Genomic DNA, 18,375 nt, shown 5'->3' with positions numbered 1-18,375 from the left:
TTAATGAACGGATAACATCTAACTCTTATTGGTTCTTTTTTTATCTATAAAAAATAATTAAGATTTTTATCAGAATAATTAAGATTTTTCCTTAATTTAAGTGGTGTAATTTACATAACTATTATTGAGTTCTTTTGTTTTACTAAAATAGTAGGCTATATATATATATATCATTTATGTGGTTAGGTGCAACTACCAACTGACCAATTGATGAGCATTTGGTGCGTCCTCTTTCGCACTCCGACAAGCATTACGATTAGCGTGCGTCATAGAAACGTCAGCCGAAGGATTAAACCCAGCTTCCCTCACGTGCGCTTCACACGTAATCACGTTGCTGTTTAAGATGTGCGGGCCTCGGTTGTCCTTTCTCGTAATTTTGGTCGATCTCTTCGCTTGCGCTCGTTTCGTTCCCCTCCCACTCTCCCTCTCCCTCGTTTGCTGTCTCCGATCGCCGTACTTATTATATTCCCGTGTGCCTTTAGGTTTTGGACTAACTGCTCTGCGGCAGTGAAGTCAACCTCACGCCATCGGAGGAAAGCGAAGGCATCGCGAAAGAGTTAGGTAGAGAGGAGGATGTTCCCATCGGACCTTTTCCTCGGTCCTCCTCCTCCTCCTCCTCCTCTTCGACTCGGTCAGAAGACGAATCCCGCAAATCCCCACTCTTCCTCTCATTCTTTACTGCCTGTCGCGTCACTCCGCGGCACCCATGTTTTCTTGGCGCTCGGGTTGTCTCTCCGGCTTCGTGGTGAATGCTGCGATCTCCCCGCTGTGCGACCTGGCCTCGTTGTAAGTGGTTGGCGCTTCTCGAATCCCTTTTTTATTCTTCTTCTTATTTTTATGGGTTTAAGGGTTCTGATTGCCGATTCCTGGTAGACGAAGGGTAATATGAAGAATTTATCGCATTTGGTTTCTTTTATGGCTTTTAGAGTTCGGCGTGGACTGTGGTGATTTCTTCGTTAATTTTGTGATCTCGGGGCCGTTTGGCCTGAGATTGTAGCTTTGGATTTCGTGAACTATGGATTATTTTGTTTTTCTTTTTTGTCGTTTCAATCAGTTGGTTCGTGGTACGCGAGGGGTGATTCGACGTCCTAACTTAATTCTCGTATCTAGTTAAGTTTCTGGGTTTTACCGGGTTTCTTGGTAGGGGTTTGTAATGTTCGTCTGGCTAATTGAGTTCTGGATTAAAAATTTTCTTTGTCGTGGTTTTATTGGCTTTGATTGTTGATTTGTGGTAGTTGAGGAGTCATCTAAAGAAATAACATACTTTCTTTCAAAAAGTCTTGTGTTTATATATGTTTGTCTTTCTTGGGTTTCTTGATGGGTCGTGAGCTCTGGATTATTTTCTTTTGCTCCTTTTAATGTGGTTTTCATGGTTTTTATCTGTCGTACGAGAGGAGTGATTCGAAGTCATAACGTGCTCTTTTTGAAGAATTTCTTGCTCTAGTTTTTTCCGGGTTTCTTTATAGTGTCTATCTCGGGAGGATACCACTGTTCAAGGTTGTTATGGCGTAGAATTTTTGGTTTCTGGATTTTTTTTTGTTATTCGTTGTGGTTTTGGTGGTTGATTTGCGGAAGGCGAGGAATGATTATAGTCATACACTACATGCTTCCCATAATAACTTTTTGCATTTAGGTTTGTTTCTTGGGTTTCTCGGTTTCTTTTGGTAGGGTCTGGATCGGGAGGATGTCGCCGTTCAAGTTGGCTTTGGCATGGAGCCTTAGATTCTGGTTTATTGTTTTGTGGTTTTGATTGTTGAACTTTGATAGGTTCAGAGTGATCTGAAGTCATAACATGCTTTGTCTGAGAACTTATTTGTATATAGCAATATTTCCAGGGCTTTTGTGGTTTTCTGTAGGGTTTGGATTGGGAAGGATGCCACTGTTTATGGTTGCTATAACTTGGAGTTTTTGAGTTCTGTTTTTGTTTTTGTTGAGGTTTGGGTTGCTGATTTGTGATGCTTGAGGAGTGATTTGAAGAAATAACATGCTTTCTCTGAAGATTTTCTTGCATTTATATATGTTTTTCCATGTTTTTGCCATTGTTAAAGGTTGCATTGATGAAGTTTGTGAGATAAAATGAATTGCCCTTTTCTTCATTACTAAAATAAGTAATGATTTGGCTGCTACGCACATGTGGATATATAGGTAGGGCCCACAACATGAAGTATTTGCTTTGAGTTATTTGGTGGAATTTGTGTGACCTGTATGAGTTTCTGTGGTTTGTCTCTCTGATTACTGCATGTGGGTGGTTGTTTGGAAATAAGAGGAGCAACTCGTTGCTGCATAATTATTGATTAGTATTGTAAATAGTTATTTGAATTAGATGATGCAAATTTAACTCTGGAAGTAATTACTAAAATAAATAGTTTCCTGTAGAAATCATGAATATACCAGGAATTGATGTTGACCGATCCAATTTTTTCTCATGAAATCGGGTGTACCAAGGGAATTAATCTGAATTAGCTGGAAATTGGCTGTATCATTAATTTTCCTGCCAATTTTGATTTCGGTGATCCTAGGAAGAAGAGAGAAGTGGAGAGGAGAGAAGCATAGTAGGAGGGCTTGCCTTCTATGTTGCTGTACCCTTTGCCGGTTGCATTGGGATCGATGCCACGTCTCCTCTATGGCCACCACCAAATTTGCATGGATGGAAACCTAGATGAGAAGAGGAAGTTGTCCTACCTTCCAAAAAAGAAAGCTTTGGAAGAACTTTTTCTAGATATAATATATAAATTATAATATATGTGTTATGTGTGATATATGCTAGAATAAAGTACATAAATGCATAGTGCCTTGGTGGAAATTATATATATGTGTGTGTATATATATATATATAAATAGACATACTCATACATATACATACACATACACATACAAGTATATATATACATATATATATATGTATGTATATGTACATATACATACATATAAATAAATAAATGTATACATATACATATACATATACATATACATATACATGCACACACACACACTAAAAGTAGTTATATTTTATGTAATTGTAACTTGTAAGTTTAATTTGAAAATTTACATTAAAAGTCATTCTCAATTACAACTACTCCTTAATTTACCAATATGACACACCCTGTATAATGATCAAGTTTCTTAACATTGCCAATGGTCTCTAAAACACCGCATTCTGTTCACTGTTGGCACTTACATCTAGAGGTGCAATCAGGGACAGTTCTCAAGAGGATGATGATCCAGATCATTATCTAGCTTTGAGTGTTAAAATTTACATAGGCTGCTAATTGGTCTTGACGTCTTGTTGGAAGTCATTGATGACTTGTCTTGATTATGGTTTTCCTTCTGTTATATGAAGTCTTGACTATGGTTTAATACAAGTCCAGTGTGTAGATATCTTATGTTGTAACATGTTGAAGTCTTGAAGCGGTACGACATCCATCTTCTTCTACCCTTTGAAGGAAACATCAATTAGTTATTAAAACCCTCTTGCTCTTCCCTTTGCTATAAACATCAAATAGTTTTAAATACCCATAGTACATTTTAAGTAAAAGGACATACCTATTGCATGAGGCTCCCGCTAATATGAGGTTTGGTGAGAGTCAATGGACCTTACCTCCAAAATATATTTAGAGAGGTTATTTCCATGACTTGATTCCTAGGAGTAACCTTATCGTTGTACCAAGATCCACCCTCTGCATACTATATTTGAAGTAGATTGTAAATATTAACATCCTGTTACAAATTGTTTTTCATGCACTATTTGCATCAATTTAATTAATTGTAGTCCTAATTTTTACTGTTAATAGTGTTTTAATCAATTACACTTTATGCTGTGAGTTTCAAAATTTTATTTTTGGCCTTCTTGTCCTATTGACTTGTTCAGTAAAGTGGAGTGTACTCGAATAAAAGATGTAGCTTAGTATCTGCCAGACTAATTTGCAACGTCTTTACATATTGCAGATGAACCTGATTTCTGGGGAATTCAAAACTTCTTCTAGGAAGCATTAAGATGTCTACCACTAAATATTTCTTCTTTGTGGCTGCCTTGGCTGCTTTATCTTTTAAGTTTCTGCAACTTACAGGAGCACAACTCACTGATCCATCAGAAGGTGAATCCATGTCCTGGTGATTCGAAGATGCATGTATAATCTTATTATTATGAATGCCATTTTTAATACTTCATTAATTGATTATGTCAGTGCAATAACTATTTTTTTTGGGTGCAATAACTCGGTTAGAAAGGCTATTTTTTTTCTTATAATTGTAAAATAGTCGTGCTGAATTGGTATGTTGAAAATTGAAACATTCTCTACGACTCTTCGAAAGAATTTTTATATCTTGAACGATGATTACAGATTTGGGTATCAGACTGATACAAGTTTGGTCCATACCGACATATCGAGGCACGATATGCCGTTATGTACCATGGTACTAAGAGTTCCATGTTCTTGACATTGTTTTGGGGGATTGAGTTGAAGAATTTAAAATAATTTTTTTCTTTTTTCTTGAAAGCCTTAAAGTTATTATTTGCAGAATATCAATAACTATACTAAATTTAAGTAATAGTGTTTAACATTGTTCTTAAATACAAATTTGGTTTGTGTATACAGGCATGATTAATTTATATCAGTTAGCCATTGGAAAATTAAGTTGAATTGGTCAATGTTATCGACAAACTTCCAGCACAGTAGAGCCTGTAAACTAACTAGCATGAATAATTATGCATGGTACTTAATCGAGGTTCCTCACAATTGTAGAAGTGACACTCTTGTTGAAGATGGAAACCTTTATTTGCCACATATTGACCAACGTGTTTTTGGGGTTCACGAAGAGTGCTCCCTGATTTACTTCTGCTTGCTAGTTCAAAGAAATTTGATTCCTCGTTAGATTTTGTTGGTTTGGGTTTAGGCTTCTAGCTTGTTCTTATGAGATATTGCTTACTGAACTAGGATTCTAACCTCAAAAGTTGGTTGTGGATCTTCTACCATAGTTACCTAAAGTTTGTTTGTTTTTTTTTCCTTCTGTGATAAGATTTAAGAATATAAATCAGATCAAGTCTCATCTACAGGCTTAAGCTTTTAGACACAATGACATTGATCATAAATTTATGATATCAAGTGGAAGGTCCTGTGTTCAAAATTATCCAACTCACACTTAAAATGTATATCTCCGAACAATTCACCAACCATCATTGATATAGGGAACATAGGAGATTCATAACTATATTTATAAACTGTCAAAGTGTTGAAAACTAAGGTAATTTTTATTTGAGCTTCAGCATTTATTTTGTATATATCTGAGTTATCTATAACAAATTGTAAATATATCTTCAGTAATTCCTTGCTATTTGTTTAATATAATAGTCCTTATATTTCTATATTTAAGAAATCACTATTATACATTTAATAGGATTTGTCTCGTATGCATCTAATTTTTTGTTGATATTTCTTGATTATGACACAACAGTATATTTTATATCATTTTATATAATTATTATAATTCTTATTATTATCTTTTGTTTTACCTATTGTGCATATCTTTAACTTTTAGCTAGTACTTTAGGATCATGGATCATGTGGAACTGCTGTGCTGAAAGCCCATAATGTCATCATTGTTTGTTTAAAATTTAAATTGAAAGTATTTCTAGTGATTTATGCAACAACGAAAATTATTTCAAGAATTAAATATATTTAATTATATTATCCATGTGCACATTATCTTAGAGTAATTTGATTGTAGATTAAGAGTTGCTTGTACTTGCCTAGAATATAATTTGATTTACTTGTTTTATCCTGATCTGCAGTTAGTGCTTTGAAGGCTATTAGGAATCGTCTGATTGATCCTCTGGGCAAACTAAACAATTGGGAAGTTGGAGATCCTTGCACATCAAATTGGACAGGGGTGATATGTTATAATTTGACATTAAGCGATGGATATCTACATGTCATAGAGTTGTATGACCAAGGATTGTTCTTTGTTCTTTTATTGAGTTTTTTATTCCAAGTACAAATGACTATGTTTGGCATGAAATATTAGTTATGATAAGCTTTGAGTGTAATTTTTTTGTGAGATCTATTTTGCATATGGTATTATAGATTTTCTTTATATTAAATCTGCACGTGCAAAGCAAGTACTCTGTTACTTATAATGCATTTCACTGCACCAAGTTGTTAGCAGGAGTTGCTCAGTGATAAGTTGATTATTCAATCCATCTTCATTCTACCAGCTGTCCATGGTTAAATGTTGAGACAGAATTGTAACAGTTCTCTCAAATGCTTATTTTCCTATTTCAAGAATAGGCTGATCCATCTAGGTGCACTTTACTTATGGTATTTATAGAAGAAATCGGAAAAAAGGTGCACTGTCTCGGTGAATTACTTCTGAATAAATTCAGAAACCATATGTAAGAAGTAAGAACCATAGCATTTTGCACAAACAGCCATAGCATTGTTGCACAAACAGCCATTAATGTCTCGGAGATCAGACATTAATTCTGGCAACACAGAAGATGATTGTGGATTTGGAGAGTCCGCACTCTGTACTCGATCATTTGTTGCACAAACAGCCGTTTCATTCTTAGATTGCAATCCATTGTCCATGGAGCCACAATCTGGTCGGTTCTCCGGCAGTGGGACGATGATATCTTTCCTGGTAGCATTGTAGTGCTTTGCTGCAGATAGCATAAAATGTTTTCAGAATTCTTTTCTAGGAATACAAGAGATCAATTAGTAGTAAGATCTAACCTCGCAGAGTCGTGCCACATTCGCCACACTGGTACACGGGAACATTGGCAAATTCAGTAAGAAGCTTCTTGCATCTTGGACATCTTACGATGCGGAATGGTGGGACGGTGGTGGCCATGGCCGCCAGTATACACTAGTCAGAGATTTTCAGTAAGGCGTGCAGGATTTGCTGCGATGTGCCACCCTCACATGATGAAACAACTACCGAATTCGACTGATGAAGTTACTGTAAGCAGCCTTCTTCCTATTATTTTCCCCAGAATCTCTAGACTCTTTCAGATTGTGGAACGGCAAGCTTTTATTTGTTAGATAAATATCCTTGACCTATTTCATAGAATCAATGTACAAGATTAGTCGGTACATCTTTGGGGTCATAAAATTATCTCAAGGTGCTTAACTTTAAAGTAACAAGAAAACATCAACTCAAACAAATGAATTTGGAGCTTATCACAATTAATAGTACGGGCCTCTTAAACCACAAATGGCATGTAGTAGCAGCAAATATCATAAGAAATGAATTAAGTGAAGTTACAAAGTAGTGCAAGTTATGATGTAAAACAAGAGAAAGGGAAGAAGCAGTGCAAGAGCAAAAGCAATGCTTCCCAGAACAAAATTTAGGATCCTACTATGCAGAAGATGATCAGAACCGGTAACTCATCACAAAAAGAAAAAAGATTCATGTAGAGACCAAAATACTAACAGAAACCCCGCAAAGATTAATCCACTCGACCAAGAAATCACCAAACCCTAAAAAATCAGATGTACAAGGAGTACTAAAGGGCTTTGAAGTCCACTAGTTGCCCCTACAGTATAATTTGGACGAAGTCAAACTGCGAGATACCCGGTTTATCCAAATGCAAGAAAAGTGGAACCCTAGAAGTCCAAGTAAAAAACTCCAAGCTCAAATTAACCACAAAAGAATCGAACGACAAAGGAAAATGAAAGATTTTTCTCGTTCTGTTTCCTTCCAAATCACTTAGAGTAGCAGCTAAATAACCAGCTTGAGGATTCTTGAATCTGTTTAGAGATGATCTTCGATCAATTTTTTTCCCATTTCTGGTCGCCCAATCAATGAATCACTCAATCAAGAACATGGGATCCCAGAAAGACCCAAAGAATTCAATAGGACCGAGCAAACCAAACCAAGAATTCACTCGTCCAAACAGACAATAATCAAATTAATACCGAGAAAGTGTCAACATTTACGCAAAAGGAGTAGCTTAGTTAGAGGAAAGTACCTGGGAGATCAGACGCTCTCTGCAACCTTGTTCTTCTTCCTCCTTTGTCTCTGCTCCTTGCTACCCTTTTTCCTTGTTTCCTTCCTTCCTACCGCTTGTGCGGAGTTCTCGAATCGTGCGTGCGTGTGCGGAGGCGTCTGAGAATCCCAAGGGGGACACACGAAGAATAAGAATAAGGAGAGGACTGACCGTTTCCACGATTACGTGGTCAGTTTGACCAAGAAAGTCTTCAGCTGTCCGCGTTTTCACAGCTGGTCAATCCCACAATTCTTTTTCTTATATATATTATTAATTCCATATTATCACCCATCCAATTGCATATTGGTAATATCAGATAATTTTTAGTGTGGAAAATAACTAGAAATTTTGACTAAATGCAACCTCAAACTTGGCTTGGAGTCCAAGCAAATGCAACCTCTTTATGACGACCGGTTCATAATTAGTCCAAAGCACGAGGTCGTATATGTTATTTACCAGACGACCTACTTCGACCTCCTCGTAGTATATGATGACACGAAGATTGTTTAGTTATTAGTCCGAAGCACGAGGGCGTATATGTCATTGAGAAGATGATGGCCTACTTCGTGATTAGTACAAAGTACGAGGGCGTATTCGTTAATAACCAGAGATGGTCTGCTTCCGCCTCCTCGTAATATGATGATGAGATGAGAGCCTCCGTGACTCGTGCATATGAGGACCCTTTAGTAATTCGTTCAAAGTACGAGGGCGTACATGCCAATGATCAGAAGAAGAAGACATTCTGACAGCACTGCCCGCTTCGGATCTCGAGGACTGGTTAGTAAGTAGAACAAAGAACGAGTGCGTATATGTCAATAAACAGATGACGGTCGACTTCGGCTTTCCCTTGTGTAAAACGACGGAGAGTGGTTGGTGATTAGGCTAAGGGACGAGGGTGTATATGTCAATGAGGAGATGCGGCCGACGAAGACCACGTCTCCCCCGCCCGCCGCAGCTCGTGTGGTACGCGCAAACGTGGATGCGCCTCCAGAAGAAGGGACGGAGAAACGCGAAAAGAAAGGAGATGGGCCCACACGAGACGATCCACGCGCCAACGACGACCACGCGGACGACGAGAACGTCGAGGTCCCGTCTCCGAGCCCCACCGGGTATCGACGTGGGGTCCGGTCAGGAGAGCGCCGGCCACTAGCGCGCACTGGGATGCCTCGTCGACTGACGTCACCATGTCGGCCGCGTCACGTTGTGATACGCACGTCGACCGTCCACGTCTTGACCGATTCAGCGCTATATTTAAAGGACAGCAAACCCACGCAGGATTTATTTTTGTATTTATTTTTGACGTCACTGCTTTCTGGAAAATACTTCTATTTTTATTATTATTATTATTATTATTATTATTATTATTATTATTATTATTATTCAACACTCTTTAACCTTAAAAATATAAATATATTTTTATTTTATTTTATTATAAAAATAAATCATGTCAACCGATTTACTCTCGTCGTCATGTGCCACGTCATCTGATTGACTTATTTGTTCCCGTCCAATAAATTCGAGTTTGCTTTGATGTATGAATGATTTGATTCTATGACCACATAAAAAGTTAGATTGGATTTCGATGAAAGAAAAATACATATAATGTCAAAATTGATCGAGTCAATATTCACTATTCAGGAGAGAGAGAGGATTGGTTCAAACCAAATTCAAAGTTATCAAGATCGTATAGATATTAAAATTCCACTTATTTGTTTGTTTGGGTCAAATGAAAAGATGCCAATAGATCATTCGAGTAATCTACTCGCCAAATTCCTTATTTGTTTAATTATATACACTGATGAAATATAGAACAATGAAAGAAGTAAATAGTTATTACACCTCTATCACTAACTCTACTAACTTTAAGTGTCAAAAGTATCGTGTCGGGACATCTCTCGATATCAATCATTTGTGCAAAGTCCAAGTGTATCTAATAAATACCTCGAAACAATACTAAGCACTTTTGGATAAGACAAAGACATCCCTTGGGATGACCTCAAACTTTCCCCAACATATAAGCTATATCTCGGAATGATCCTGAACTTTCCATAGTAAATATGTCATACCTCCGGATTACCCTAAACTTTTCCGTAAAGACAATATGCCTTTTTGGATAACCCCAAACTTTCCCCAACAAATAAGACATCCTTTCGGACAACCCTAAACTTCTCCGAACAGACAAGCCATGAAACGTTCATGAGTCAATCGCCGTGAGCTAGCAACTTCTCGATAGTCCACTTACCACCCCCGACTGCCTGCTTACGGCGCCTCATCCACCTCCATATGAACCTCAGGACAGATCTATGGCTTTAGGAGCAAACAAGTCAACCTACTAGAATGATGAAAGCAATATAGATGTACATTGGCGGAAGATGGCATGGACCAAGTGGTGTTGGATGTGTAGCGGCGACAACGAAGCCCATGCAAAAGGATTTGGGCTCCGATTGAACATTCAATTGCACGGCCCATTAGCAAGTTATATTTGTGGCAGAGACATCTAAGATGATAACTGCGACAAATTTTTCGTCCTTATGCTTTATTTCTTAATTTATTTCCATCGTTCGACAAAAAATCACATCACCAATTATATCAATATATATATACATATACATATATATATACATATATATATGAGCATAGACGAAAAAAAAAAGCATTCATATCCGGATGAGTTTGTATTTATTATATTGAATGTTATTTATCGGTGAACAAATATATTGTGGCCGGTGAGTCCACAGGACTCGATTCACATGTCGGAAGGCTTCTACCAACTGAGTCCTCATCACTATTGCAATTACCAATGATGCGCAATGTCTCGACATGAAGAAGAAAGAAGGTTGGTTTGGATCGATATCAGCTCACCGGAAAATTTGACTAATGTGGTGGAATGACGAGTGGGAGACTTCCACTTTCATCACCAAATCACACAGCATCATATTTTGGACTGGTCTTACCACATGCAAAAGTCCATGAAAGCTCAACTTACGTGTTATAAAATTTTAGTATTTAGTAAAGATATGCATCGAAATGATCATGGATTGGCCAAAGGTGGATGGTTTGATCAAACATCTCTTTGCTGTGTGCTCACAAGTTTCTGGAAAAGTCATAGGACTGAGTCCTTGATTGTTCCATGACTTACCTGCTACAACATTATATTTGAATCTTAATGTCAATATCATGGTAAGTAAACTTAGTTCTCACCCATTTAAGGTCCTCATGGCTCCACCACCCTTCACAAACTCCAATGTTTCTTCTAAAAGAAAACTAAATTTTACTTAATGATATTGGTAAAATACAACCTTCAGAATTAATGAACGGATAACATCTAACTCTTATTGGTTCTTTTTTTATCTATAAAAAATAATTAAGATTTTTATCAGAATAATTAAGATTTTTCCTTAATTTAAGTGGTGCAATTTACATAACTATTATTGAGTTCTTTTGTTTTACTAAAATAGTAGGCTATATATATATATATATATATATATATATCATTTATGTGGTTAGGTGCAACTTCCAGCTGACCAATTGACGAGCATTTGGTGCGTCCTCTTTCGCACTCCGACAAGCATTGCGATTAGCGTGCGTCATAGACACGTCAGCCGAAGGGTTAAACCCAGCTTCCCTCACGTGCGCTTCACACGTAATCACGTTGCTGTTTAAGATGTGCGGGCCTCGGTTGTCCTTTCTCGTAATTTTGGTCGATCTCTTCGCTTGCGCTCGTTTCGTCCCCCTCCCACTCTCCCTCTCCCTCTCCCTCTCCCTCTTTTGCTGTCTCCGATCGCCGTACTTATTATATTCCCTTGTGCCTTTAGGTTTTGGACTCACTGCCCTGCGGCAGTGAGGTCAACCTCACGCCATCGCAGGAAAGCGAAGGCATCTCGAAAGAGTTAGGTAGAGAGGAGGATGTTCCCATCGGACCTTTTCCTCGGTCCTCCTCCTCCTCCTCCTCCTCCTCCTCTTCGACTCGGTCAGAAGACGAATCCCGCAAATCCCCACTCTTCCTCTCATTCTTTACTGCCTGTCGCGTCACTCCGCGGCACCCATGTTTTCTTGGCGCTCGGGTTGTCTCTCTGGCTTCGTGGTGAATGCTGCGATCTCCCCGCTGTGCGGCCTGGCCTCGTTGTAAGTGGTTGGCGCTTCTTGAATCTCTTTTTTATTCTTCTTCTTAGTTTTATGGGTTTAAGGGTTCTGATTGCCGATTCCTGGTAGACGAAGGGTAATATGAAGAATTTATCGCATTTGGTTTCTTTTATGGCTTTTAGAGTTCGGCGTGGACTGTGGTGGTTTCTTCGTTAATTTTGCGATCTTGGGGCCGTTTGGCCTGAGATTGTAGCTTTGGATTTCTTGAACTATGGATTATTTTGTTTTGTCGTTTCAGTCGGTTGGTTCGTGGTACGCGAGGGGTGATTCGAAGTCCTAACTTAATTCTCGTATCTAGTTAAGTTTCTGGGTTTTACGGGGTTTCTTGGTAAGGGATTGTAATGGGAGGACGCTATTGTTCGTCTGGCTAATTGAGTTCTGGATTAAAAATTTTCTTCGTCGTGGTTTTATTGGCTTTGATTGTTGATTTGTGGTAGTTGAGGAGTCATCTAAAGAAATAACATACTTTCTTTCAAAAAGTCTTGTGTTTATATATGTTTCTGTCTTTCTTGGGTTTCTTGATGGGGTCTTGAGCTCTGGATTGTTTTCTTTTGCTCCTTTTAATGTGGTTTTCATGGTTTTTATCTGTCGTACGAGAGGAGTGATTCGAAGTCATAACGTGCTCTTTTTGAAGAATTTCTTGCTCTAGTTTTTTCCGGGTTTCTTTATAGTGTCTATCTCGGGAGGATACCACTGTTCAAGGTTGTTATGGCGTAGAGTTTTTGGTTTCTGGATTTTTTTTTGTTATTCGTTGTGGTTTTGGTGGCTGATTTGCGGAAGGCGAGGAATGATTATAGTCGTACATAACATGCTTCCCATAATAACTTTTTGCATTTAGGTTTGTTTCTTGGGTTTCTCGGTTTCTTTTGGTAGGGTCTGGATCGGGAGGATGTCGCCGTTCAAGTTGAATTTGGCATGGAGCCTTAGATTCTGGTTTATTGTTTTGTGGTTTTGATTGTTAAATTTTGATAGGTTCAGAGTGATCTGAAGTCATAACATGCTTTGTCTGAGAACTTATTTGTATATACAAATATTTCCAGGACTTTTGTGGTTTTCTGTAGGGTTTGGATTGGGAAGGACGCCACTGTTTATGGTTGCTATAACTTGGGAGTTTTTGAGTTCTGTTTTTGTTTTTGTTGTGGTTTTGGTTGTTGATTTGTGATGCTTGAGGAGTGATTTGAAGAAATAACATGCTTTCTCTGAAGATTTTCTTGCATTTATATTTGTTTTTCCATGTTTTTGCCATTGTTAAAGGTTGCATTGATGAAGTTTGTGAGATAAAATGAATTGCCCTTTTCTTCATTACTAAAATAAGTAATGATTTGCTGCTACTAACATGTGGATATATAGGTAGGGCCCACAATATGAAGTATTTGCTTTGAGTTATTTGGTGGAATTTGTGTGACCTGTATGAGTTTCTGTGGTTTGTCTCTCTGATTACTGCATGTGGGTGGTTGTTTGGAAATAAGAGGAGCAACTCGTTGCTGCATAATTATTGATTAGTATTGTAAATAGTTATTTGAATTAGATGATGCAAATTTAACTCTGGAAGTGATTACTAAAATAAATAGTTTCCTGTAGAAATCATGAGTATACCAGGAATTGATGTTGACTGATCCAATTTTTTTCATGAATCGGGTGTACGAAGGGAATTAATCTGAATTAGCTGGAAATTGGTTGTATCATTAATTTTCCTGCCAATTTTGATTTCGGTGATCCTAGGAAGAAGAGAGACGTGGAGAGGAGAGAAGCATAGTAGGAGGGCTTGCCTTCTATGTTGCTGTACCCTTTGCCGGTTGCATCGGGATCGATGCCACCTCTCCTCTATGGCCACCACCAAATTTGCATGGATGGAAACCTAGATGAGAAGAGGAAGTTGTCCTACCTTCCAAAAAAGAAAGCTTTGGAAGAACTTTTTCTAAATATAATATATAATATATAACTTATAATATATGTGTTATGTGTGATATATGCTAAAATAAAGTACATAAATGCATAGTGCCTTGGTGGAAATTTTAATTATGCCTAAAAATAGGGCTTATATAAGTTTAGGTTAATGTTCCTATGTATGTATGTATGTATGTATGTATATATATGTATATGTATACATATACATACATATAAATAAATAAATGTATACATATACATATACATACACACACACACACACACACACACTAAAAGTAGTTATATTTTATGTAATTTTAAGTTTAATTTGAAAATTTACATTAAAAGTCATTCTCAATTACAACTACTCCTTAATTTACCAATATGACACACCCTGTATAATGATCAAGTTTCTTAACATTGCCAATGGTCTCTAAAACACCGCATTCTGTTCACTGTTGGCACTTACATCTAGAGGTGCAATCAGGGACAGTTCTCAAGAGGATGATGATCCAAATCATTATCTAGCTTTGAGTGTTAAAATTTACACAGGCTGCTAATTGGTCTTGACGTCTTGTTGGAAGTCATTGATGACTTGTCTTGATTATGGTTTTCCTTCTGTTATATGAAGTCTTGACTATGGTTTAATACAAGTCCAGTGTGTAGATATCTTATGTTGTAACATGTTGAAGTCTTGAAGCGGTACGACATCCATCTTCTTCTACCCTTTGAAGGAAACATCAATTAGTTATTAAAACCCTCTTGCTCTTCCCTTTGCTATAAACATCAAATAGTTTTAAATACCCATAGTACATTTTAAGTAAAAGGACATACCTATTGCATGAGGCTCCCGCTAATATGAGGTTTGGTGAGAGTCAATGGACCTTACCTCCAAAATATATTTAGAGATGTTATTTCCATGACTTGATTCCTAGGAGTAACCTTATTGTTGTACCAAGATCCACCCTCTGCATACTATATTTGAAGTAGATTGTAAATATTAACATCTTGTTACAAATTGTTTTTATGCACTGTTTGCATCAATTTAATTAATCGTAGTCCTAATTTTTACTGTTAATAGTGTTTTAATCAATTACACTTTATGCTGTGAGTTTCAAAATTTTATTTTTTGGCCTTCTTGTCCTATTGACTTGTTCAGTAAAGTGGAGTGTACTCGAATAAAAGATGTAGCTTAGTATCTGCCAGACTAATTTGCAACATCTTTACATATTGCAGATGAACCTGATTTCTGGGGAATTCAAAACTTCTTCTAGGAAGCATTAAGATGTCTACCACTAAATATTTCTTCTTTGTGGCTGCCTTGGCTGCTTTATCTTTTAAGTTTCTGCAACTTACAGGAGCACAACTCACTGATCCATCAGAAGGTGAATCCATGTCCTGGTGATTCAAAGATGCGTGTATAATCTTATTATTATGAATGCCATTTTTAATACTTCATTAATTGATTATGTCAGTGCAATAACTATTTTTTTTTCGGGTGCAATAACTCGGTTAGAAAGGCTATTTTTTTCTTATAATTGTAAAATAGTCGTGCTGGATTGGTATGTTGAAAATTGAAACATTCTCTATGAAAGAATTTTTATATCTTGAACGATGATTACAGATTTGGGTATCAGACTGATACAAGTTTGGTCCATACCGACATATCGAGGCACGATATGCCGTTATGTACCACGGTACTAAGAGTTCCATGTTCTTGACTTTGTTTTGGGGGATTGAATTGAAGAATTTGAAAATAATTTTTTTCTTTTTTCTTGAAAGCCTTAAAGTTATTATTTGCAGAATATCAATACCTATACTAAATTTAAGTAATAGTTTTTAATTGTTCTTAAATACAAATTTGGTTTGTGTATACAGGCATGATTAATTTATATCAGTTTGCCATTGGAAAATTAAGTTGAATTGGTCAATGTTATCAACAAACTTCCGGCACAGTAGAGCCTGTAAACTAACTAGCATGAATAATTATGCATGGTACTTAATTGACGTTCCTCACAATTGTAGAAGTGACACTCTTGTTGAAGATGGAAACCTTGATTTGCCACATGACCAACGTGTGTTTGGGGTTCATGAAGAGTGCTCCCTGATTTACTTCTGCTTGCTAGTTCAAAGAAATTTGATTCCTCGTTAGATTTTGTTGGTTTGGGTTTAGGCTTCTAGCTTGTTCTTATGAGATATTGCTTACTGAACTAGGATTCTAACCTCAAAAGTTGGTTGTGGATCTTCTACCATAGTTACCTAAAGTTTGTTTTTTTTTTCCTTCTGTGATAAGATTTAAGAATATAAATCAGATCAAGTCTCATCTACAGGCTTAAGCTTTTAGACACAATGACATTGATCATAAATTTATGATATCAAGTGGAAGGTCCTGTGTTAAAAATTATCCAACTCACACTTAAAATGTATATCTCCGAACAATTCACCAACCATCATTGATATAGGGAACATAGGAGATTCATAACTATATTTATAAACTGTCAAAGTGTTGAAAACTAAGGTAATTTTTATTTGAGCTTCAGCATTTATTTTGTATATATCTGAGTTATCTATAACAAATTGTAAATATATCTTCAGTAATTCCTTGCTATTTGTTTAATATAATGGTCCTTATATTTCTATATTTAAGAAATCAGTATTATACATTTAATAGGACTTGTCTCGTATGCATCTAATTTTTTGTTGATATTTCTTGATTATGACACAACAGTATATTTATATAATTTTATATAATTATTATAATTCTTATTATTATCTTTTGTTTTACCTATTGTGCATATCTTTAACTTTTAGCTAGTACTTTAGGATCATGGATCATGTGGAACTGCTGTGCTGAAAGCCCATAATGTCATCATTGTTTGTTTAAAATTTAAATTGAAAGTATTTCCTAGTGATTTATACAACAACGAAAATTATTTCAAGAATTAAATATATTTAATTATATTATCCATGTGCACATTATCTTAGAGTAATTTGATTGTAGATTAAGAGTTGCTTGTACTTGCCTAGAATATAATTTGATTTACTTGTTTTATCTTGATCTGCAGTTAATGCTTTGAAGGCTATTAGGAGTCGTTTGATTGATCCTCTGGGCAAACTAAACAATTGGGAAGTTGGAGATCCGTGCACATCAAATTGGACAGGGGTGATATGTTATAATTTGACATTAAGCGATGGATATCTACATGTCATAGAGTTGTATGACCAAGGATTGTTCTTTGTTCTTTTATTGAGTTTTTTATTCCAAGTACAAATGACTATGTTTGGCATGAAATATTAGTTATGATAAGCTTTGAGTGTAATTTTGTTGTGAGATCTATTTTGCATATGGTATTATAGATTTTCTTTATATTAAATCTGCAAGTGAAAAGCAAGTACTCTGTTACTTATAATGCATTTCACTGCACCAAGTTGTTAGCAGGAGTTGCTCAGTGATAAGTTGATTATTCAATCCATCTTCATTCTACCAGCTGTCCATGGTTAAATGTTGAGACAGAATTGTAACAGTTCTCGCAAATGCTTATTTTCATATTTCAAGAATAGGTTGATCCATCTATGTACACTTTATTTATGGTATCTATAGAAGAAATTGGAAAAAAGGTGCACTGTCTCGGCGAATTACTTCTGAATAAATTTAGAAATCATATGTAAGAACCATAGCACTTTGTGGCTTATTGGTAAATCCACTTTGATTCCCTGTCAACCAATAATGTGAGACCATCAACATGGTTGAAGCTAAATTGTTTAGGGTCCAAGCAAAACATGGTTTCCTTTCTTCCACTACATTAGTAATGAAATGTAGCATGGCGGTGTGATTGCATTAGTGGCAATACCATGATAGAGGATATAAAAAGGATATTATGAAAAGGATCTGTATTTAGAAACAATTTTCTTTTTAAAACCATTGTAAATTTGTAATACAGTGGACTAGTGCATTGGTATCAACCATTAATTTTATGGCATGCTTATTAAAAGAACCCTTAAAATTTGATGATATATGAACTTTGTCATCTGGTTATGATATATATATATATATATATATATGTATATATATATATATATATGTATATATATATATATATATGTATATATATATATATATATGTATATATATATATATATATATGTTTCAGATCTAAATAAGATGGATTTGAACATTCACACCTGTGAGCTGATTTGTTCTTCTTACAGGCAGCTTTTTAGAAGAAATTTATCTGGAACTTTAGCTCCTGAGCTTGGCCGCCTTTCACGTATGACGATATTGTGAGTCAACAAGATATCTTTTTCACATGAAGTTTTTTCAGTATGTGCTTTAGATTTTGCACTGTAATGGTGCGTTGTTT

General features: G+C 36.3%; 1 protein-coding gene and 1 long non-coding RNA gene across 5 annotated transcripts in view; one reads left to right on the top strand and one right to left on the bottom strand.

Annotated features, from left to right (window-relative positions):
• The first annotated feature begins 645 nt into the window (after window positions 1-645).
• The window catches only part of LOC103989667 (probable LRR receptor-like serine/threonine-protein kinase At1g06840), a 36,449-nt gene continuing 18,719 nt past the window's right edge, over window positions 646-18,375 (top strand). Inside the window, exons 1-4 of one of the 4 annotated variants that reach the window (XM_065153753.1) lie at window positions 646-786; window positions 3,946-4,094; window positions 5,789-5,939; window positions 18,224-18,295. In XM_065153753.1, the coding sequence (XP_065009825.1) occupies window positions 3,995-4,094; window positions 5,789-5,939; window positions 18,224-18,295 (323 nt within the window). In that variant the 5' untranslated portion in view covers window positions 646-786; window positions 3,946-3,994. Of the gene's footprint in view, window positions 794-2,005; window positions 2,146-3,945; window positions 4,095-5,788; window positions 5,940-11,717; window positions 12,110-15,250; window positions 15,400-17,079; window positions 17,231-18,223; window positions 18,296-18,375 lie in introns of those variants that run through there. The other 3 variants (XM_065153754.1, XM_018827875.2, XM_009408588.3) reach the window with 3 other exon arrangements.
• LOC135639817 (uncharacterized) lies at window positions 6,296-8,102 on the bottom strand. The gene is made up of 3 exons (XR_010497045.1): window positions 7,967-8,102; window positions 6,729-7,052; window positions 6,296-6,655 (listed from the first exon to the last, which is right to left on the bottom strand). It is a non-coding gene; the product is annotated as an uncharacterized LOC135639817 (long non-coding RNA).

This window comes from Musa acuminata, chromosome BXJ3-6, assembly GCF_036884655.1.
Source record: "Musa acuminata AAA Group cultivar baxijiao chromosome BXJ3-6, Cavendish_Baxijiao_AAA, whole genome shotgun sequence".
Taxonomy (NCBI): Eukaryota; Viridiplantae; Streptophyta; class Magnoliopsida; order Zingiberales; family Musaceae; genus Musa; species Musa acuminata.
The sequence above is the reverse complement of the archived record's forward strand: the minus strand, read 5'-3'. Positions and strand labels throughout refer to the sequence as shown.